The sequence below is a fragment of the Gorilla gorilla genome, chromosome 16 (genome assembly GCF_029281585.2).
Source record: "Gorilla gorilla gorilla isolate KB3781 chromosome 16, NHGRI_mGorGor1-v2.1_pri, whole genome shotgun sequence".
NCBI classification, from domain to species: Eukaryota; Metazoa; Chordata; class Mammalia; order Primates; family Hominidae; genus Gorilla; species Gorilla gorilla.
The window spans coordinates 76,778,811-76,802,930 of NC_073240.2; the positions used below are offsets into that span (position 1 = coordinate 76,778,811).

Below are 24,120 nucleotides of genomic sequence, written 5' to 3' on the forward strand. Positions count from 1 at the left end.
AAACAGGCATTGGGACTACGAAGAGCAATAAGTACTACCTAGTCCCTGCAAGGAATTTGTGAATTAGAGAAAGATGTAAACTCAGAAATATGGCGGTGCCAGGGCAGTGAGAGGCACAGGCACAGAGGAAGAATTTATTTTCACTGCAGGAGGCCTCCTAGAAAGTTGCCAGGCGCGGTGGCTGATGTCTGTAATTCCAGCACCTTGGGAGGCCCAGGCGGGAGTATCGCTTGAGCCCTGGAGTTTCAGACCAGCCTGGAAACCCGTCTCTACAAAAAATACAAAAATTAGCTGGGCGTGGTGGCGGGAGCTTGTAGTTAAAGCTACGAGGGAGGCTGAGGCGGGAGGATCGCTTGAGCCTGGGAGGTAGAAGCTGCAGTGAGCAGAGGCCGCGCCACTCCACTCCCGCCTGGCCACAGCATTAGACCCAGTCTCAAAAATGAAGAAAACAGTTCCGAGCGTATTACGGAACGGATGGCTTCAACCTAGGAGTACGGGCTCCAGACCAGGAAACGCACCGGCGTTGCCACGCCCACCTTCCCCATCCAGCCGGAAGTGGCGCGGACGCCTGCTCAGTGCGCGCCGGCCGGGCAACCCTATGCTGGCGTAATCGGGGTCCTCCGAGCCGCCGTAGGACTGGTTCCGGCGGGCTGGTGAGGAATGGAGACGGTAGGCTGTTGCGGCGAGTGCCGCGGCTCCTCCGTAGACCCGCGGAGCACCTTCGTGTTGAGTAACCTGGCGGAGGTGGTGGAGCGTGTGCTCACCTTCCTGCCCGCCAAGGCGTTGCTGCGGGTGGCCTGGTGAGGAGAGGAGGCTTGCCTGGGGACACGCCGTGGGCATGTCCCTGGCTGGCGGGGTGGGGAGAGACCCTGGGGACCCACCAGGGCCGTCCCCGGCTCGCTCGCCCTACCTGAGGTGACCCCCTACCCGCGAGGTATCTCCCAGCCGTGGTGCCCCGGGGGGACTTCCCTGAGGGGCGAAGTTCCCCTTAGGGTTTTCTCCATATCTGGCTCTCGTTCCAAACTAGCGCCCTGACTGACACCTACCTACCCCGGGGACTTTGGATCCCGCAGGGATCTCCTGCTGCTGCGCCAGTGGGTGGGGGTTTGTGAGCTGTGGGAGAGACGAAAATGAATGTCCGTTCGCAATCCTTTGTGCGTTTGCGTCCTCAGCGTGTGCCGCTTATGGAGGGAGTGTGTGCGCAGAGTATTGCGGACCCATCGGAGCGTAACCTGGATCTCCGCAGGCCTGGCGGAGGCCGGCCACCTGGAGAGGCATTGCTTGGTTCGCGTGGTAGCAGAGGAGCTTGAGGCAAGTAGCAAGGGGTGTCATGCACAGTCATTTGCAGGTTGGTGGTTCAGTCTTTGAGAACTATTTTTTTTTAAATCCCAGTTTTGCTAATTCAAGGAACATCTTCTCGTGCCGTGAAAAGATTTTGTAAACATCGGTTTTAGTGACTACACGGTAAGGATGTGTCATGATTTATTTGACCGTTCATCAAATGTTGGGCCTTTTTTTTGAGACGTAGTCTCGCTCTGTGGCCCAGGCTGGAGTGCAGTGGCGCGATCTCGGCTCACCGCAAGCTCCGCCTCCCGGGTTCACGCCATTCTCCTGCCTCAGCCTCCCCAGTAGCTGGGACTACAGGCGCCCGCCACCACGCCCGGCTAATTTTTTGTATTTTTGGTAGAGACGGGGTTTCACCGTGTTAGCCAGATGGTCTCGATCTCCTGACCTCGTGATCCGCCCGCCTCGGCCTCCCAAAGTGTTGGGATTACAGGCGTGAGCCACCGCGCCCAGCATGTTGGGCCTTTTAAGTATCCACATTTTCACTATTAACAACAACGCTGTGCAGAACCTTCCCTTCACCTGCTTCCCTTGAAGCAACTTTTTGTTGTCTGTTTTACCGGGAAGACAACTGGGTGTGTCTTGCTCAGTGAGCACACCTAGAAAGCCAAGAACCAAAACTTAAAGCCAAATATTTCAACTTCCGATCCTGTACTCTTTTGCTTCTTTGGCCCCCAACTTCAAAAGGGGAGCCAACACCAGGAGAGATGAAGACTTGAACTGTGGAGTCAGAGGGGCTGCAGGGTGTACCATCTCTGGGGAGTGGAAGGGAACCATTTGACAGTAAAGTGCCAACCTGCTGCTCTGTCACTCTATTTACTTTAGTACGGCTTACAGACAGACATAACTACGGTGCAGCCGTCACAATCAGGAAATTATCACTGATACATTTCTACCATTTTATCCTCAGACTCGGTTCAGATTTTGCCAGTTGTCCCAGTAAGGTTCTTCATGGCAAAACGATCTGTTCCCAATTGCAATTTGCTCTGAGTAAGTCCTGTTTCTTTAATCTCCTTTGATCTGGAACAGTTTCTCAAGCTTTGCTTGATTTTTCCCAGTCTTGACACTTAGGAAAATTACAGGCTATTTTGTAGAACATCCATCAGTTGTGTCTTTGGCAGGAAATAATCACAGAAGTGATGCTGTGCTTTTTTCACGGCATCCTTTAGGTGGCATGTGATTTCCATTCGTCTTGTTATTGGTGGTATTACCTTTGATTACTCAATTAAGGCGATGCTTGCCAAGTGTCTTCACTAAAATCACTCTTCTACTGTAATGATTGTTTTGTGAAGAGATCATTTGAAACTATGTAAGTATCGTGTTTCAATTCATTTATTTATTTATATCTGTACACTCTCGGAGTCTTATTTAATTCAGTGGGATATAATCTGTTACTGTATTTTGGTGCTCAAATTATCCCTCACCCCCTAGTTTGGCTAGTAGGAGCTCCTTCAGGCTGGCTTCAATGTCTTTTTAGAGATGACTCCATTATCTTTGAGCACTTTTCTTGCTTTCTGGCACAAGATGTTCTAAGCTTGTCTTGGGTTTTACCTGCCTTGGTCCTGGAATTGGCCATTAAGCCCTGGCTCCTTTTGATGGAGTGTGGTATTTAGAAATCAAGGTCTAGACTCTCTGAGTGTACTCCTTGCCGTTGAGGGATTTGCTGCTCCAAAGCCCAGTCATTAGAGCCAAGGAATATAAGTATGTATATACATGCATGTGTATGTATATACATTAGTATATACATATACACACATTTACAATTATATTTCTATATATATGTGGAAGCTCATGAGTTCACACAGGTGCATCCTTTTCGCATCAAACGCAGGATGCTTTCTAGTTTTGTCTCTGCTCATATTTGTACCTGCCTTTTGGGCAAAGGGAAACCTGGTTCTCATCATTCTTAATGTATTTAGATATTACATCAGTGCCCCATATGTAACCAATCTTCTGTTTCCCCCTTCCTTGGGTGGTCTTTCTCCTTACCTTGTTTGGGCTCTGGAACTCTCATTCCAGGGAGCTGGCCAGTATCCAAAGGCAGGCTTGTAGAAAACTTTTCTTCTCTGGCACTTTGTCCCAACTCTTCCCATTTTCCCATAAGTTTATCATTTGGAAAAATTCAAAATGCAAGCAGATTTCCTCAAAAGTGTTCTCTGGAGCATCGCTTATAATAAGGGATACTAAAAACCTAATGTTAATCTAATAAATAAAGCTATTAAATTATAGACTGCAAATGCATTAATGACAAGAGAAAATGTTGATTTTAAAAGTGAAAACATTATGAAATTATATATTTAGTATCATCTGAATTATTAAAGACAAAAAAGGGAGAGTAGAAAAGAAAGCCAAAATGTTAGCTTTTTTTTCCATTTACTGTTTTTAAAAAGTTTTCTATGGTTTTTAAAAAGTTTTCAAATTTTTACCACAGCAGGCATGATTTTTCTATAGCTTTAAGAGTTTATACATTGTAGTGGCTGTTAATAGCCAGACAGACTTAGGTGTGAACCATAGCTTTGGCATATACCAGCGGTGTGACTTTGAAAAAGCTACTCAACCTCTCTGAGCCTCGGGTGCTATCTCCATAAAATAAAAAGAAAAATAATAATTTTCCTATGCCCTTATAGAGTTGTTGTGAGGATTAAATAATGAAAAGGTAATGCATATAACACATTACTTACAATACCAGGAGCATAAGTTCTCAATAGATGTCTATTAAATATTCTTTTATTAGTATCATTATTAAAGTTCACATAGTTATAGTAATGCCCTTAGAGGAGTTCCTCCATTGTAGTAAACTGCTGGTGAGACAAAAACATGAAAACTCTATCCAAATCATACATGCTGTTTATTTGTGTTTTCCAAGTTATCTAGTGGACATGGGTACTTTTATAGCCATAAAGAAAGTTGATTTAACTTTTCTATTAGAAATATTTTAAAGTCCGCCAGGCACGGTGGCTCATGCCTATAATCCCAGCACTTTGGAAAGCCGAGGCAGGCAAATCACTTGAGGTCAGGAGTTAGAGAACAGCCTGGCCAACATGGTGAAACCCCGTCTCCACTAAAAAAATATAAATATTTAAAAATATCAAATATATAAATAAAAATATTAAAGTACAAAAGTTGGCTGGGCATGTTAGTGCAAACCTGTAATCGCAGCTACTCGGGTAGCTGAGGTACCAGAATCGCTTGAACCAGGGAGATGGAGTTTGCTTGAGCTGAGATTGCACCACTTCACTCCAGCCTGGGTGATAAAGAGTGAGACTGTGTCTCAAAAAAAAAAAAATTTTTTTTAAAGTCCACCAAAAGCTTTATAAAACAGCTTGCCATTTGTAACTTCTTTGAACAGTGGAATGTGGTGTCAGCTGTCTTAACTGTGCTTTGAGAACATTTCATATTGAGGCTTGTTATGTCACTACTTCTAGTGTGAATTAGGAAGGAAAATTCAGCAGTTGCTTTTCAGTGGATGCCTCATAAACTCTCAGGACCAGACTTCTAATACTTGTTCAGGAGTAAGAAACCTGAGGCCTAAAAGCTTGCTGAGGGTTATTCTGCTGGTTTGTGGCAGAGTTGCCACTAAGACCTAAATCTGTTTTTTGTTTTGTTTTGTTTTGTTTTTTGAGACAGAGTCTCGCCTGTCGCCCAGGCTGGATTGCAGTGGCCCGATCTTGGCTCAGTGCAACCTCCACCTTCCTAGTTCAAGTGATTGTCTTGCCTCAGCCTCCTGAGTAGTTGGGACTACAGGCGCACGCAACCATACCCGGTTAATTTTTGTATTTTTAGTAGAGATGGGGTTTCACCATGTTGGCCAGGCTGGTCTCACCCTGGCCTCAGGCAATCCACCCACTGTGGCCTCCCAAAGTGCTGATATTACAGGCGTGAGCCACTGTTCCTCGCCCGTAAATCTCTTTTTCTGTCTCCTTTACTCACTATACCAGGCATCACAGATTCAGATGACTCGAAGGTCAGGCAGGTAGCTGAAGAGGGTCAGGTAGCTCAACAGAGTGGTAGCACCATGGCAGTCTGGAAAGGCTTGCCTCCGTTTAGCCTTAGTTAAGAGGCACGTAGTCTAAGTGTTGCCAAAATGTCCAGTTTTTAAAAAGAATCTGGAAATCCACATTTTATGTAAAAATTCGGTGGAATTTTGAACATTGGCATTCAGTTTACATTTTCTGAAAATGCTGTGTGGACCAAGGAAACTATATCCGTAGGTCTTGGGCAGCCCTGGGCCCCACAGGCCATCATGCTATCTGTCTCTTTTATTAGTTTATCTATGTAGAATGTATTCTGAAACATCTTGGCATTCCCTCAAATTATAATGGACCAACTTTTTTTTTCCATTTAACTAACAATGAGGCTTTGCTATATCCTAAGTACTTCATTTTATTCTGGTAGTAAAAAATATTTGAAAATAGCTAGCTTGGAAAAATATATCATCCTTTTCATTTAATTCAGCTGCTTTGCCGCTTGTCTTCAATTGGAAAGTTTAGTTGAAAACAGGTGAGTCTGAATAAGCCCAGCTCATAGGGGAGATAGGGGACAAATAAGATTAAGTAGGGGTAAGGGATGTTGCATCTGAGGTCCAGAGTACTGAGGGAGTTTAGGAAAAGGTTTTGGAGAGGAGGTGGCACTTAAGGTGTCTCTAGAGGGAAACAGTCTTAAGTTCCACAAGAACAGAGCAATAGAACATATGGGGAAGTCGGTGTGTCTGGATAATATTAATAGTAAGCTAAGGGGCCCTGAAGGAAGCCTTGCTGGCAAGCCTGGAAATGGAGGCTTGGAGTATTTGATTTGATAAGCAGTGAAAAGGGTGTGATACAGCCTGTATACCTTCCCCAGTGCTGAGATTTTTCTGATACTGTGATGCCTGTTCAAATAAAGCAAGTACATCTTTTGCTGGTACTTGATGTTTTTGTTCTAAGAGCTTCAGTTATCATTATGAAAATGAACTTTTTGAGGGCTGGAATGAAGAAATTATAGGTGTTTAGTAAATGAACTGAAAATGAAAGAGCATGAGTGAAAAGTAAATGAGAAGTAGATTGACTCAGAATGCCAACATTGACCTGAAAGAAGGTAGGCTACCAGCAGTTTGGATGGGGTGATACTTTTTTTTTTTTTTCTGCGATACATGTGCAGAACGTGCAGGTTTGTTACATAGGTATACACGTGCCATGGTGGTTTGGGTATATACCCAGTAATGGGATTGCTGGGCCAAATGGTATTTCTCTTTCTAGATCCTTGAGGAATCACCACACTGTCTTCCACAATGGTTGAACTAATTTGCACTCCTACCAACAGTGTGAAAGTGTTCCTGTTTCTCCACATCCTCTCCAGCATCTGTTGTTTCCTGACCTTTTAATGATCGCCACTCTAACTGGCATGAGATGGTATCTCATTTTGGTTTTGATTTGCATTTCTCTAATGACTAGTGATGATGAGCTTCTTTTCGTATGTTTGTTGGCCACATAAATGTCTTCTTTTGAGAAGTGTCTGTTCATATCCCTCGCCCACTTTTTGATGGGGTTGTTTTTTTCTTCAAATTTATTTAAGTTCCTTGTAGATTCTGGATATTAGCCCTTTGTCAGATGGATAGGTTGCAAAAATTTTCTCCCATTCTGTAGGTTGCCTGTTCACTCTGATGATAGTTTCTTTTGCTGTGTAGAAGCTCTTTAGTTTAATTAGCTCCTATTTGTCAGTTTTGGCTTTTGTTGCCATTGCTTTTGGTGTTTTAGTCATGAAGTCGTTGCCCATGCCTATGTCCTGAATGGTATTGCCTAGATGTTCTTCTAGTGTTTTTATGGTTTTAGGTCTTACATTTAAGTCTTCAATCCATCTTGAGTTAATTTTTGTATAAGGTGTAAGGAAGGGGTCCAGTTTTAGTTTTCTGCATATGGCTAGCCGGTTTTCTGAACACCATTTATTAAATAGTGAATCCAATTCCCATTGCTTGTTTTTGTCAGAGTTGTCAAAGATCAGATCTTTGTAGATGTGTGGTGTTATTTCTGAGCCCTCTGTTCTGTTCCATTGGTCTGTATATCTGTTTTGGTACCACTACGCTGTTTTGGTTACTGTAGCCTTGTAGTATAGTTTGAAGTCAGGTAGCATGATGCCTCCAGCTTTTTTCTTTTTGGTTAGGATTGTCCTGGCTATACAGGCTCTTTATTGGTTCCATATGAAATTTAAAGTAGTTTTTTCTCATTCTGTGAAGAAAGTCAGTGGTAGCTTGATGGGGATAGCATTGAATCTCTAAATTACTTTGGGCAGTATGGGCATTTTCACGATACTGATTCTTCCTATCCATGAGCATGGAATGTTTTTCCATTTGTTTGTGTCCTCTCTGATTTCCTTGAGCAGTGGTTTGTAGTACTCCTTGAAGAGGTCCTTCACATCCCTTGTAAGTTGTATTCTTAGGTATTTTATTCTCTTAGTAGCAATTGTGAATGGGAGTTCACTCATGATTTGGCTGTTTGTCTGTTATTGGTGTTTAGAAATGCTTGTGATTTCTGCACATTGATTTTGTATCCTGAGACTTTGCTGAAGTTGCTTATCAGCTTAAGGAGATTTTGGGCTGAGATGACTGGGTTTTCTAAATATACAATCATGTCATCTGCAAACAGAGACAATTTGAATTCCTCTCTTCCTATTTGAATATGCTTTATTCTTTCTCTTGCTTGATTGGCCTGGCCAGAACCTCCAATACTATGTTGAATAGGAATGGTGAGAGAGGGCATCTTTGTCTTGTGCCAGTTTTCAAAGAGAATGCTTCCAGCTTTTGCCCATCTAGTATGATACTGGCTGTGGGTTTGTCATAAATAGCTCTTATTATTTTGAGATACGTTCCATCAATACCTAGTTTATTGAGAGTTTTTAGCATGAAGGGGTGTTGGATTTTATCAAAGGCCTTTTCTGCATCTATTGAGATACTCGTGGTTTTTGTCATTGGTTCTGTTTATATGATGTATATGTTTATATGACGTGTATTGATTTGCATATGTTGAACCAGCCTTGCATCCCAGGGATGAAGCCGACTTGATTGTGGTAGATAAGCTTTTTGATGTGCTGCTGGATTCGGTCTGCCAGTATTTTATTGAGGATTTTCATATCGATATTCATCAGGGATATTGGCCTGAAATTTTCTTTTTTTATTGTGTCTCTGCCAGGTTTTGGTATCAGAATGATGCTGGCCTCATAAAATGAGTTAGGGCCGAGTCCCTCTTTTTCTATTGTTGGGAATAGTTTCAGAAGGAATGGTATTAGTTCCTCTTTGTACCTTTGGTAGAATTCGGCTGTGAATTCGTCTGGTCCTGGGCTTTTTTTGGTTGGTAGGCTATTAATTACTGCCTCAATTTCAGAACTTGTTATTGGTCTATTCAGGGATTCGACTTCTTCCTGGTTTAGTGTTGGAAGGGGGTATGTGTCCAGGAATTTATCCATTTCTTCTAGATTTTCTAGTTTATTTGCATAGAGGTGTTTATGGTATTCTCTGATGGTAGTCTGTATTTCTGTGGGATCAGTGGTGATATCTCCTTTATCATTTTTATTGTGTGTGTTTGATTCTTTCCTCTTTTCTTTTTTGTTAGTCTGGCTAGCAGTCTATTTTGTTAATCTTTTCAAAAAACCAGCTCCTGGATTCATTGAGTTTTTGAAGGATTTTTCTTGTCTCTATCTCCTTCAGTTCTGGTCTGATCTTAGTTATTTCTTGCCTTCTGCTAGCTTTTGAATTTGTTTGCTCTTGCTTCTCTAGTTCTTTTAATTGTGATGTTAGGGTGTCAATTTTAGATCTTTCCTGCTTTCTTCTGTGTGCGTTTAGTGCTATAAATTTCCCTCTAAACACTGCTTTAGCTGTGTCCCAGAGATTCTGGTACATTGTGTCCTTGTTCTCATTGGTTTCAAAGAACCTCTTTATTTCTGCCTTTATTTTGTTATTTGCCCAGTAGTCATTCAGGAGCAGGTTGTTCAGTTTCCATGTAGTTGTGCGGTTTTGAGTGAGTTTCTTAATCCTGAGTTCTAATTTGATTGCACTGTGGACTGGGTGATACTTTAAGAGACTATGCAGAAGCACTGATGGATTCATGGGATCCAATTCCAATTTTTTTTTTTTTTTCTTTGCAGAATGTTCGCATCTTACCACATACAGTTCTTTACATGGCTGATTCAGAAACTTTCATTAGTCTGGAAGAGTGTCGTGGCCATAAGAGAGGTAAATATCAAAAGAAAAGCTTTTGCTTCTGTTTTTTTTATCATGTGCCTTCTGTTTGGAGTTCAATATTGTACTTGTCCTGAGAGTTAACTGACTTTCTGAGGCTCTGGGACTGCCACCTGTAGTATGCATCAATCTATCTATCTTTGAACCTTGAGGAACCCTTTCTGGTTCAGATTGATTTCTAAACCTTGTAGTGCAATTGAAACAAATTCGTTAGAAAGGTGGTGTTCTCAATTTGAGATGCTTTAATTCTCCAGGCACTTTTTATTATTAAAACAGGTTGTATGACTTGGCTATTCAGGCCTTTTACTGTATTGGAACATGAGGTCCCATTTACTAAAGTTATGTAGAGAAATGATGCATTTTTGGCTTGCTGAGGGAAAAGGCAGAATGGGAATCCAAGATGCGCACACTCAGGTCCCAAGTTAGACTTAGATAATGGATTCTCATTGTCTAATTTGATCCAGGTGACTGTTGATGCAAATAGTAGTTATACTGCAATATCAGCTGAACAGAAAGGTACAATAGCAAGTCTAAAATTCAGCTGTTACTGCTAAATTTGACATCACTGGGGCAAAAGCAATATATGAACAGAGGGGAAAGGCAGACTGGTGGTGCAGAAGATCAGATTTATAATTTAAAAGCCAGGACCAAAACAGGTAAAGTGTTTGTTTTAATCAATGCTTTTAGACCTTTATTTAGAGCATCCTCGTGTTAAATGACTTAAATATTTCCAGTATTTGCTTTTTTACTTTTTCATTCTCAGATTTGACTTTAAATGGATGATATTTAATCATTTTGCTACTGTATTTTTACAGCAAGGAAAAGAACTAGTATGGAAACAGCACTTGCCCTTGAGAAGCTATTCCCCAAACAATGCCAAGTCCTTGGGATTGTGACCCCAGGAATTGTAGGTGAGATAAATTAGCAACTTGATGATTTCTTCCTTGCATTAATGTGGGGTCCTTTGGATTGGTGAGTTATTTTTAGCTTAGAACCACATTTCTATTTCTGTCCATCTAAAATACAATAAAGTCAGTCATATTTACCATGGCATTATATTTGCCTTATATTAATGTTTATTAAGTTATTGTATTTCTCATCTCAAGGCTACCTGTATAATGCATATCCAGTAGTCATTCATAAGAGGGGAATGATCTCATTCTGCCTTCCTCCAAATTAGGAAGTATTTGTGGGCATTTTCAGAGTTTTGTCAGCTCAAGCAGTATTGTGTCTGGTGGGTAGGGGTGAGATGGGGCTGGGATTAGGAGCAAAGCTGGGCCTTATTAGGAGACTTCTGTTTCTCTGCTTTGGTACCACTCTTCAACGTTTACAGCATGAGGTTGTGCCCCTTTCCATGCTTGATTGCTGCTGGTGAATTTCTGCTGGTTTTTATTATTTTTGATTCTTTTCTGTAGTTAATTGGGGGAGGAGAGATTCTGTTGAGGCAGTAATGGTGCAATGGTTAGATACCTGGATTGGAATGCCGGCTGTACCGCTTAGTATCTGTATGACTTTGAGCAAGTTACCTAACTTCATGGGGCTTCACTGTCCTCATCAAGGAAGTGGGGATGATGACAGTAGTACCTTCCTTGGAGGGTTGTGAGAATTAAATGAGTTAACACTTGTAAAGCATTTACAATAGAGATACACAAAGCAGTAAGTAAATGTTAGCTGTCATTTATTTATTGTTTTTGAGATGGAGTTTCACTCTTGTCGCCAAGGTTGGAGTGCAATGGCGTGATCTCCACTCACTGCGACTTCTGCCTCCTGGATTCAAGCAATTCTCCTGCCTCAGCCTCCCAAGTAGCTGGGATCACAGGCACCCGCCACCACCACACCTGGCTAATTTTTGTATTTTTAGTAGAAACCGGGTTTCACCATGTTGGCCAAGCTGGTCTCAAATTCCTGACCTCAGGTTATCCACCGCCTCAGCCTCCCAAAGTGCTGGGATTACAGGCATGAGCCACTGCACCTGGCTGCTGTTATGTTTTTTTGTTCCAACTCAGTAGTACTCTACTGAGAATTGTCATTTTTAATCTTCACTGAAAGATTTTTGATCTGAATTTGAGTCTTATACAGTGAGGTAAAAAGAATTTCACATGTTTACAAATGAATATTATTTGTTCAGTTGCTCTAGCTTTGGTTTCTAAAGGGCTTAACATTTTTTTTTAAAAAAGAGTTTCTTTCTTTTTGGCCTGGTGTGGTGGCTGACGCCTGTAATCCCAGCACTTTAGGAGGCCGAGGCAGGCGGATCACTTGAAGTCAGGAGTTGGAGACCAGCCTGGCCAACATGGCAAAACCCCATCTCTACTAAAAAATGTAAAAATTGGCCAGGCGCAGTGGCTCACATCTGTGGTCCCAGCACTTTGGGAGGCCGAGGTGGGTGGATCATGAGGTCAGGAGTTCAAGAGCAGCCTGGCAGACATGGTGAAACCCCATCTCTACTAAAAATACAAAAATTAGCCAGGCATGATGGTGGGCACCTGTAATCCCAGCTGCTCAGGAGGCTAAGGCAGGAGAATTGCTTGAGCCTGGGAGGCAGAGGTTGCAGTGAGCCGAGATCACGCCATTGCACTCCATCCTGGATGATAGAGCAAGACTCTGTCTCAAAAAAAAAAAAAAAAAAAAAAGTTAAAATTAGCTGGGCATGGTGGCTCATGCCTGTAATTCCAGCTACTCGGGAGGCTGAGGCAGGAGAATTGCTGGAAACCGGGAGGCAGAGGTTGCACCACTTCGCTCCAGCCTGGGTGACAGAGTAAGACTCTGTCTCCAAAAAAAAAAAAAAAAAAAAAAAAATTTATTTCTTTTTTTATACTAGTAATAGTTATTTTTAGAAAAACAAATTAGAAGATTCAGATAAGCAAAAGCACCTTTAAGCACCACAGAGTTAACCACTCTTATGATGTTAACCTCTATTTATATATGTATGTAAATATAAAAAACCAGAATACAATTTTCTGTAGACTTGTAACCTACTGTGTTAGTCTACTAGGGCTACCATAACAGAATACCACAGACTGGGTGACTTAAACAACGGAAGCTTATTTTCTCAAAGTTTGGGAGGCTAGAAGTCCAAGATTGGGGATGGTCTCTCTGAAGCTTACTTACAGCTGCTCTCTCACTGTGTTCTCATATGGCCTTTTCTTCATACATAAGCATGACTGGTGTCTCTTCCTCCTCTTCTCAGGACACTAGTCCTGTTGGATTAGGGTCCTACCCTTGTGACCTCATTTAATCTTAACTATCTCTTTAAAGGCCTTATCTCCAAATATAGTCACATGGGGGGTTAGGGCTTAAACATGAATTTGGGGTAGGCAGTAGGGAGGGAATGACACAGTTCAATCTGTAATATCTACCTGTAAAATTCAGAGCATATTACAAACATATTTCCATGTCTATAAATATATATTTGTCATCATTTTAATGGCTATATTCTATGATACCAATGTAACTTTTAATCTGAATACCAGTGTGGGACATTCAGGTTTTTTCTTTTTATTTTCTGTTTGAAATTATGTGATAAAATACTTGGGTATATATATACTTTATATAATTGTCAAATATTTTTAGGGTAAACTTTTAAAAATTGGAATTGCTGTGAAAGTGTATTTACTACCCCCCCAACTTTTTAATTTGAAAAATATGGAGAAGTTGAAAGAATAATAGAATAGCATGATAAATACCCATATACCCTTTATCTAGTTTAGCAGTTGAAAAAATTTTGCAACATTTATTTTTTCTCACTTTGCTTATAAAAAATTTCTTTCTGAACCATTTGAAAGTTAAATGGCAAACATCATGACACTACACCCTAAAACTGTCAAAGCTGAAAAACTTTTACTCAGATAGTGTCTTGTTAGCTTGATGATTATCTTAGTGACCTAAACTGTAGTTATCTAGTTTTTACTGACTCTATTGGTGAAACTGTTTAACTTTTTCTCTAGTGACTCCAATGGGATCAGGTAGCAATCGACCTCAGGAAATAGAAATTGGAGAATCTGGTTTTGCTTTATTATTCCCTCAAATTGAAGGAATAAAAATACAACCCTTTCATTTTATTAAGGATCCAAAGAATTTAACATTAGAAAGACATCAACTCACTGAAGTAGGTAAGTTACTTTTATTTATCACTAACTGCTCATTTTATTGATTAATTTTGTTTTGTTTTTAATTCTGGCTAGTTGGTGGATATTAGGTTCCTTTGGGAGAATCTGAATTAAGTACACCTGTCACTGGAGATGTGGCTAATTCAAACAGGTGATTCACAGAGGCCAGTGTGATACATGTTTGGTAGAATTGATTTACTTTTTAAATTATTTTACTTGCATTAAAGCCCAAGAGAACCAGAGATGAAAAATTTTTCATAAATACTCTGTTGATGATAAACTTGTTTGTATTTAATTCTGAATTTTAAGGAATTCTTGCTCTAATAGTTTATTTCATTTTGCTTTATTTTTGTTTTGTTAACCTTTTTTTTTATTCTAGTAACAAGCATTTTAGAAGTTTTTAGAAGACGCGGGTTAGTTCTTTGTGAACTAATTAGAAAGATGGGAACAAGTAAAGTGACCCTGATGAGTCTTAGGAAAGGTATGAGTTAAGGCAAGTCTATCAAGCAAGGGGTATGCTGGGAAACATCCTGCAGGTAGTGTGGATGGAGCCCTGAAGTGAATTTGAAGAGGTAAAGGGTTGGCTTAATGTCTAAGCTTGGATGGGAAAGCTTAACTTAATATAGTAAACAACAAATGAATTACTCAAGGAAAGCAGCATTTAGCCTTTTATCTACATCTGCAGATGGACTGATTGAATTCACTTCATTCATTAAAAATCACTGTTGGCATAAAAACTATTCAATGGTAACACCTCATTTTTGCATAGATCAGCCAGCCTGTAGAGATAAACCTCTGTTATTTGAAATGGGACTTAAACCAGCAGGAGTAAAAAATTGTGTAGCAGCAAAGGTAAAATTTGTTTTACTGATGAGGAAAAAAAAGGGGGTATACACATTGAGACTAGTTTTTGCAACTATCCCTGACAATGTGGAAAAAAAAAAAAAACTTGCAAGTCATTGGTGGATGGGAGGAGAAGCACAGAACAAGAGGCATTAGCAGCAAAGACTCAGCCGGGAACCTCTTAATAATGTGGAAGAGGGTGGTCAGGTCAAAGTAGATGGTGGAAAGTCTCAACAGCCAGCTCTGGTGTGACACAGGGTAGTGTAGCTATTAAGAATGCTGACTTAGAAATGAAATCAGTATGTTGAAGAGATATCTGCACTCACATGTTTACTGCAGCACTGTTCACAATAGCTAGGATATGGAATTAACCTAAGTGTCCATTAGCTGATGGTGGATAAAGAAAATGTGGTATATATACATAATGAAATACTCTTCAGCCATAAAGAAGGACATCCTGTCATTTGCACCAGCGTGGATGAACCTGGAGGATGTTAAGTGAAATAAGCCAGGCTCAGAAAGACAAATAGTGCATGATCTCACTCATGTGTGGAATCTAAAAATGTTGCTCTCATAGAAATATAGAGTTGAATGGCAGGCACCAGGATCTGGGGTGGTTGGGAGGGGCTTTGGGGAGATGATGGTCAAAAGATACAAAATTCGTTTTGGAGGAATAAGTTCTTGAGGTCTGTTGTACAACATGGAGACTATAGTCAGTGACCATATATTCTTTTTTTTGTTTGTTTTGGAGACAGAGTCTCACTTTGTTGCCCAGACTGGAGTGCGGTGGCATGATCTCAGCTCACTGCAACTTCTACTTCCTGGGTTCAAGGGTTCAAGTGATTGTCATGCCTCAGACTCCCGAGTAGCTGGGACTACATGCTGTGTGCACCACCATGCCCGGCTAATTTTTTTTGTCTTTTTATTAGAGATGGGGTTTTACCATGTTAGCCAGGGTGGTCTCAAACTCCTGGCCTCAAGTGATCCACCTGCCTCGGCCTCCCAAAGTGCTGGGATTACAGGTGTGAGCCATCGTGCCTGGCCCATATACTATATTCTTGAAGAATGCTAAGAGAGTGACTGTTAAGTGTTCTTACTACAAAAATGGTAACTGTGAGGTAATGCATATGTGAATTAGACTTAGCCCTTCCACAATGTATATATACTTCAAAACATGTTATACATTGATAAATACATACAATTTTATCTGTCAGTTAAAAAATAAATAGAAGGTAGTCAACCTTAAAAGATTGCAGGCTTGTAGCTACTCTAGTTCTGCTACTTTCTGGCTCTCCGGTTAGGGCAAGTTTTTCAATTTTTCTAAACCTCCATTTTCCTCATCTATAAAGTGGAAATAACTAACATTGAATTCACAGAATTGTGAAGATTAAATGAAATGACTTTCATAAAACGCTTAGCAACAGTAGATTGTAGCTAGATGCTAGTGTTGGCCTCCACCCTATGCAGGCTTTACTCTGTGTCCCATGGGCCCTTCATCTGCGGTGTGGCCTTGTAGTTTGTGGGGGGAATAGTAGGGTTCTAAGTGTCCTTAGCTCATTCAGAAGCCACATGCCAGAGGAGCATACATGTGTCTGGGCTTGAAGTGACAATTAACAACGGCCAATGTTTATGGAGGTACTGTATGCCAGATACTGTGCTGCGCAGCACTTCTAATCTTCACAGCTTTGCCAGACAGAATTCTTTATGGAATATTTTTGATGAGGAAACTGAACTTTAATGGCAGTAGAGAGTTAAGGCTCTTAGGGTATGTAAATAGCAGAGTTAGCAGAAATGTTAAAGCTATTCTAAATTAAGGATGCCAAACTTCCTTTGGGAAAAGGTCAGATAGTGCCTTTAAAACTGACCCATTGTTAAGTGTAAAGGCAAAATGAATTTTAGGAGCAAATGTGGCTATGTGCTGAGCTTATGTGATTTTGTAATAACATAATGAGACTTGATATTGGTAGGCTAGCTGGAGCTAACAAAGTTCAGCAAACTAGGTCTTTTTCAGAGTTGGTCAGGTGGTTAGCAAATAGTAGGTCTGAAACTTAAAGGAATGGCTGTGGTCAGACATGTTGGTTTGAGAACCATTTGTGTGTTGCCTGGCAGTCTGCCTGTAAAAGCATCAAGTGTCATTGAAGGCCTTGGAGTAAGCCAGTCCAGGGCAACATAGCCCAGATTCTGGGAAGATTTATGGCAGCAAATTTAGTACAAGGAAGGAAGAAGATGATCAGTGTGTTGATGTTGACGAGATGACTATCTATATTCAATTGGCTCATAATGTAGAACTCCTACATTAATTTTATTCAGGCTGGTATGGTGGCTCATGCCTGTAATTTCAGTACTTTGGGAAGCTGAAGCGGGAGGATCGCTTGAGCCCAGGAATTCGAGACCAGCCTGGACAATATAGTGAGACCTCACCTCTACAAAAAAACTAAAAAACTAGCCAAGCATGGTGGCACGCACCTGTAGTCCCAGCTAATTAGGAGGCTGAGGTGGGAGGATTGCTTGAGCCCAAGAGGCGGAGGTTGCCGTGAGCTGAAGTCACGCCACTCTACTGCAGCCTGGGTGACAGAGTGAGACCCTGTCTCAAAAATAAATAAATAAATAAAAGTTTATTCAGCATGTTAAAGGTGTCATAACTGGATGCAGATTCTGTCTCAGTGACATCCGGAAAAGGTATGAAGAATACATATACAGTCATGTGTTGCTTAATGACGGGGATGAGTTCTGAGAAATGCATCTTTAGGCAATGTTGTTGTTGTGCAAATGTCATAGTACTTACACAGACCTAGATGTTACAGCCTACTATATGTGTAGGCTGTACAGTGTAGCCTATTGCCCCTAGACTACAAACATGGACAGCATGTTACTGTACTGAATACTGTAGGCAGTTGTAACACAATGGGTAAGTATTGGTGTATCTGAACATATCTAAACATTAAAAAGGTACAGTAAAAACATGGTATGAAAGACAGTATACCTCTATAGGGCACTTAACATGAATGGGACTTGTAAGACTAGAAGTTGGTGTGGGGTGAGTCAGTGAGTGGTGAGTGAATGTGAAGGCCTAGCCCTGTATACCACTATATAGTTTATAAACACTGTATGCTTAGGCTACATTAAATTAATTGAAACATTTTTGTTTGGCCGGGCACAGTGGCTCATGCCTGTAATCCCAGCAGTTTGGGAGGTCCGAGGTAGGTGGATCCCTTGCGGTCAGGAATTTGAGACCAGCCTGGTCAACATGGTGAAACCCCATCTCTACTAAAAATACAAAAATTAGCTGGGCATAGTGGTGTTCGCCTGTAGTCCCAGCTACTGTAGGCTGAGGCAGGAGAATCGCTTGAACCTGGGAGGCAGAGGTTGTAGTAAGCCAAGATTACACCACTGCACTCCAGCCTGGGCGACAGCGAGACTCTATCTCAAAAAAATAAAATAAAATAAAATAGTTCTTTAATAATAAATTAACTTTAGCTAGACAAAAAAAATTTTCCATTTATATCCTTATTCTGTAAGCTTTTTTCCACCTTTAATTTTTTTTTTTAAGTTTTTAAGCTTTTTGTTAAAAACTAAAACACAGTCACACACATTAGCCTAGGCCTATACAGAGTCAAGATAATATCACTGTCTTCCACCTCCACATCTCGTCCCACTGGAAGGTCTTCAGGGCAGTAATACATGTGGAGCTGTCATTTCCTATGACAACAGTGCCTCCTTCTGGAATACCTCCTGAAGGACCTGCCTGAGGCTGTTTTACAGTTAACTTTTTTTTTTTTTGAATAGGTAGGAGGGGTAACCTCTAAAATTACAATTAAAAGTATAGGATAGTAAATCATAAGCCAGTAACATAGTCATTCATTGTCATTGTCAAGTATGCATTGTACATGATTGTATGTGCTATACTTTTATACGACTGGCACTGCAATAGGCTTGTTTACAACAGCATCACCACAGACATTTGAGTAATGTGTTGTGCTACACATTAGGCAGTAGGAATTTTGTAGCTCTGTTAATCTTCTGGCATCACTGTTGCATGTGCTTACTGTGCGTGTCACCACGCCTGGCTGTCCTTGACCAGAGTGTTATGTGGTGCTTGACTGCATAATCATAACCCAAGTGAGTATGTGAGGTGTTCTGTGAGAGCAGAATGGGTAGATTGCTGTAGGGGTTCTGCCAGTGTGAGGGATCAAGGAGGCTTCCAGAAGCAGGTGGTATTTAAGCCCTTGAAGGATGGGAAGCATATGAGAGATATGGATGAGTAATATCACTGGCTGAAGGAACACAGAAACACAGGCACAGAGCCAGGAAATCCCAGAGCATGTTGGAGAAATAGTAATCATTTTGCAAGCAAAGGTTATGTGCAGGGAAGTCATGGGAACAAAGGGTGGGGCGCATTCAGGCCAGGCTAAAGAGTCTGGGCTTAGCTCCTGTACACAGTAAATGGTAGCTGTTACTCAAATGTCATCGAGCAGAGGTGAATGTGGCCCTCCTGTGTGGGGAGACACTGGAAGCGGGAGACCACTTTAGAGTCCAGGCAAGAAATAACACTAGGGCATGAGGAGTAGGAAATGAATTGGAGGAAATGAACAAATGATTAGATGTGAAAGAGAAGGGAAGCCTCAGTAATTACTTTTGAGTTTTGATCCTAGGAGACAGGGGTGATGGTGGTGCAGAGATCAGAAATAGGAACACTGGGACAGGAGGAGCGGGATTGGGAGAAGAAATTGGGAAAAATCAAACCCCATTAGAGATGCTTGTTTTGGCTGTTGATTCAGTGCTGCTGCTAAAGGTCATATGGCCAAACCTTTTGTGTGCTGCCTTTTTTGTCCAGAGAGGTGACATAGCTGTTTCCTGGGCAGTACTCTGTCCTCTGTCCACCCGAGCATCCTGGGAATCTTTGATGAGGCCCTGATATGTGGCACTGGTTGAAGCTAGGACCCTAGTTTTGTCAGTTTATAAGAGCCAAAATCTTGAGCAGCAGAAACCCTTTTGTGATAAAATTGTTATATTTGTTAGATCATATTTGCATTATAGTGCCAAGTATAGGAATGAGAAAACTGGAAGGAAAAACAACCCCAGAATTACTGTGCTCTGTGAAGCTTTCTTATAGGTGTCCTTTCCTGAGCTGCTTGATGTCAGCAGTTTTGGCTTATTCCAAGGCATCATTTTCTTCTGGAAATTGAAGCTTTGCCCAGCTTAAAATGGCCATCTTCATTCTTTCACTTGCTATCTTGTGTCCTAATTTTAGGTAGAGTTGGCCTTCCATATCTATGGGTTCTGCATTCATGGATTCAGCTAACCACAGATCAAAAATATCTGAGGGAAGTGCAGCAAGAAGCCAGGTTTCTAAACACAGGAGTGGCATAATTTGATAGATCTTTTCAAAATACCACTCTTGCTATGATGTGGTGATCATTTTGAAGTACAAGAGTGGATGCAGGATTAGCTTGATTTAGCCATTCAGTAGTGTATATATATTTCAGAACACCATGTTGAACATGATAAATATATGCCTTTTAAATTTTTCAGTTAAAATAATTTTTTTAAAAAGTAGATGCAGGAGACACAGACTGTTGTAGTGGTTAAGGAAAGAGGAGATGGCAGCTTGGAGCAGGGCAGTGGTGAGTGGAGTTGAAGAGAAGTGAATGGATTCAAGATGAAGTTTGGGGCTGAATGGACAGGATGTGGTAACTGATGAGATGTTGGGTGTTGAGACTGAGGGAGGTGACAGCGATGTCATGCGGGTGTGTGGCTAGCGCAGCTGTATAGTACCATTGACTAAGGTGAAGAAGACTTGAAGGTGCGGGTTGGAGGATCAGATTATCAGTTCTGTTTTGGACATGTTTGGAATTTGAGATGGAGATATTGATTATAGACAGTTGGATATATTGGCCTGGAGCTCTAGAGAATGGTCTAGAGGAAAGATATTAATTTGGGAATCATCAGGTAATTAATGGTGATTGAAGCAAAAGGGACTGGCTTCAGTGATTTGAGGAGGAGGGCCGGGGAGGAGGCTCAGTAGTGCATGTTGATTGTCCAGGGTTGGTACTGCTGTAATATTGTTTTGACATCCCTCCCTTCTGCTAATGCAAAGGCTTTATTGAGACTACTCAGTAAGGATCTCCTTGAGCCATTTCTTAGCTTTTGTTTTAAACACTTCACTTGTACAGTCTTACATGGGATGTCAACATAAAAATAAAGCAGGTAAAAGCAGAGCCTCTAGGTTGAAGGGTGAAGGGAGCATGTTAGGCCTTGAACTGAGGTTGCTTATTCTCCTCCACCTACACTGGAGGCATCTTTGGAACGCTTTGCCCACCAAAGCACAGTCTGAAAGCCCCAGCTGCAACAGAGGAGGGGAGAGAAGCTTCCCTCCCTGGCAGTGCTCATGCACTTCTTCCTCTAAACCTTCATGTAATCCAGGGAAGGGGCTCTAGACTCACAGCAGTGCCTGGCAGCTCTACCTGTCTGTACCACAGACAGGAGAGCTTGAGAAAGCAGCCCTAGCACTGCCGAGCCTTGGCAAGATGGACTTCAGCTTGAGAGCCAGAGCCTCTTTGCTCCTTTGAGAATGCTTGAGGTGGTTAGTTATATAGCAAACAGTTGACTCACACCTGGGATCCTCCCTCTCTTTTCCTTTTACGAATATCCTTCTGACTTTCTTCTAGGTGAAGCACAAACCTGTAACATTGCCTTTTGGGGCACAGTGATTTTCTGGATTTCAGTTTTATTTGCGGAGAGTCCCATTAGAAAAGCTTTCCTATTGATTTTTACATTTTAGGGTCAAGAGAGGAAGTTCTGAAGAATTCAGTTGCCTTTGCTCTTTGAAGGAGAGGTTTGGAAGTGTCCTGTGTTTTCCATAGCTCAGTAGGCACAGTTCTTTCTGGCAGCCAGTTCTGGGGTGTGTATTTAATTTTACTTTGGTCTGGTCTGATTTAGCTTCTGTAATATGGATATAATTTGCATGTTAAATGTGAATTTTGGAAGTATTGAATCCTCACAGACTTTTTAGGAGTAAAACAGTACGTAATAGGTTGTTACAGGCATTAAATAAGTTAATTTCTATAATGTACTTAGAACAGTGCTCTGTACTAGTGTTTGTTGTGAGATTGGTGATCTGGTGATCTAGCTTGTAGATTGTTCAGGTTCTTTCTGCTCCCTGCTTTTTGATCCTTTAACTACTCGTCTTGAATTCTGCCAGCCACCAAGAGGGGTAAAAATAGAACTTTAATGACTTGTCAGATTCCAGAAAAGTGTGAAGAAGAACAAAGTTTTAAAATTATCTGAGGACATCATAGAGAGTCTTGAGGGGTCATAGGCAGTACCAGGTGTGAAGCAGAGAGAATCAGTGCTGAAGCTCAAGGGATTGAACTTGTTCTGCCTTCGAAGTTGCCCAGCCCTTGAGAAAGCAGAAGTGACAGGAAGCTAGTGTTAAAAAAAAAAAAAAAAAAAAGCGATGCTGACATCTATTCAAGACAGTGAGGCAGACTTTATTTGGGAGACCACTGTGATGGGGTTTTGCACTAGGGGAGAGAGATCAGGCTCAACTCCAAATGCACCAACCACAAATGGGAATTTATAGCCAAGGAGGAGGGTGGGGGCTTGGTGGATGAAAAATTCCTAAGAGGATGGGGTAATTCTTTGCTAAATTTACCTAACAAGATTATTACTGGAAAGAACAGTTTCATCCTATTCAAAAACCAAAGACATCTCTTGGTGGACAACTGCAGTAGTTAACTTGATTATAGTTGCCAATCCTACATGGCAGGTCAGTTTATCCTGTTAACCTAAGGTTACATTTTGTAACCAGCTTATATCATCTTGAAAGGTTCACCAGGAGGTTACACTGTTTAAAGTGCCTTATAAATACTTTTCTGGAATTGTTTTTAATGGTTGTAGTAAGCTCCTGCTAATGTATCAACTTTTGGAAAATTCTAGAATAAAATCTGTAGTCAGATTCTATGGCGGGTGTCCCAGAACATTGGGTCCTTGATGATCCTTTACCTATGAATTGGGGGGAACCCAGAACCTTTCAGGAAAACTTGGCATTGCTCCTTATTCTTCCCTCATATTTTAGGCCTTTGAATTTTGAGTGTCAAGGAGTTGGAGTTGTACCTTCCCTCTGTTATTTACCGGTAGCACCAGGTAGTCTGTTGGTTAAATACAGAGCCATCTGCTCTATCAGACAGCCAGCCTTGGCTAAGGTGGGTTTGTTCTTTAAGTTGGGGTAGGGGAAAGTGATTCTACTTTCTAGGGTTGTGTATTAGGAGGGGGAAGTGTTCCATTAGCTGAGAACCAACCCACTAGAGAAGATGTTGAAAGAACACCACTGGAGAAGATGGTGTTAACTGGAATGTGTGACTGAGGCAAGAATCTCAATCATTAGAGGTTTACTGAGCCAGAGGTTGAGGGCGTATCCGGGAAAAACGCTAGTCACAAACGAGTGGCTGTGTACTCTGAAGAGGTTTTCAATACATGTTTTTAAAGGAGAGAAGGAAGGATGGGGAAGGATAGGCGTGAGGTGAATGGTTACATTCCTGTGAGACTTTAGTTAGTGCTCAGTAAATCTACACTTTACATAAGATAAGGTGAACCTTTTGAAGAAGAACCATTTATGCAGATGTCTCAGAGTAGGTGGGTGAATTACTGATCTCTTGTTTTTGTGCAGCATCTGGCAAGATAAGCTTGTAATGGACATTATCAGTGTGGAATTGAACAGATTACAGACCCAAAGTTACAATTGACATGTCCTTGTGTTATGGGAGGATGTACATCTTAAAGGTTTTGAGGCCAGCAGAGATTTTCCTTATGAATGATTTGTGGGAGCAGTCATCTGGAGATACCTAAAGCCTTTTGCCTTTCCTGGTGAGGGGGAGGGGTGTGAGGCGGTAGGTCTGGCTAATGTATGATGCTCTGACACAGGGTTGTGAAGTAGCAATATTAATTTGGAGAGAGGATGGTGCTTCGCTTGACTCAGCCTCTAGGCTAAACTTTCCCTTTGGCATAAGGAGTTTGGAGGTCCTGAGATTTTTAAAAAATTTTCCTTTACATTGGGTATGTGTTTGTTAAATGAATGGGAATGGTTGCCTTTAGAATATTCAGGTAGGATGTTTAGTGGACGTTGTAAAAGAGCATCTAGAGCTTAGAAAACAGTAGGAAAGGTTGAGATTTAGAAGTCATGAGGTTTCTAAAAGCTAAAGCCCTGAGTGTCAGGAGATGTGGGTTTTAATGTAGAGTTTGTCATTATATTGTCCTGGGGTAGTAGTCACTTCTCTGGCATTGGCAGTCCTTGTTTGTAAAATAAAACTCTAGACTTGATCTCACAGGCCTCTCCCAGCTCTGAAAGTTTGTTCTAAAGAAGAAAATATATTCCCTCAAAATTTCGTGGGCTAGTCTATAAGGGAAAAAAGACGCTTTAGCAATGGTTTGGGGTATATGATGTCATGAAAGTAATATTCTTTTTACTGTCCAAGTCAGTAATTTACTGTGTAGAGAATTGAAAATGGACCAGAGGCAGTTTCCCAGAATAGGTCATTATTTGGTGTTAGTAATTGATCATTCACGCATCTGCATACCCTTTGTTTCCTTAAGTAACTCTCCTTTCTGGTAACCTCCTTAGGT

The 24,120-nt window shown here is 41.3% G+C and overlaps 1 protein-coding gene across 2 annotated transcripts in view; it reads left to right on the forward strand.

Moving 5' to 3' along the window:
• The first annotated feature begins 538 nt into the window (after positions 1–538).
• FBXO22 (F-box protein 22) overlaps positions 539–24,120 on the forward strand; it is a 30,435-nt gene continuing 6,853 nt past the window's right edge. The window contains exons 1-5 of one of the 2 annotated variants that reach the window (XM_004056564.5): positions 539–800; positions 1,173–1,311; positions 9,457–9,544; positions 10,366–10,461; positions 13,495–13,659. In XM_004056564.5, the coding sequence (XP_004056612.1) occupies positions 661–800; positions 1,173–1,311; positions 9,457–9,544; positions 10,366–10,461; positions 13,495–13,659 (628 nt within the window). In that variant the 5' untranslated portion in view covers positions 539–660. The remainder of the gene's footprint in view (positions 801–1,172; positions 1,312–9,456; positions 9,545–10,365; positions 10,462–13,494; positions 13,660–24,120) is intronic. The other variant, XM_019011125.4, reaches the window with a different exon arrangement.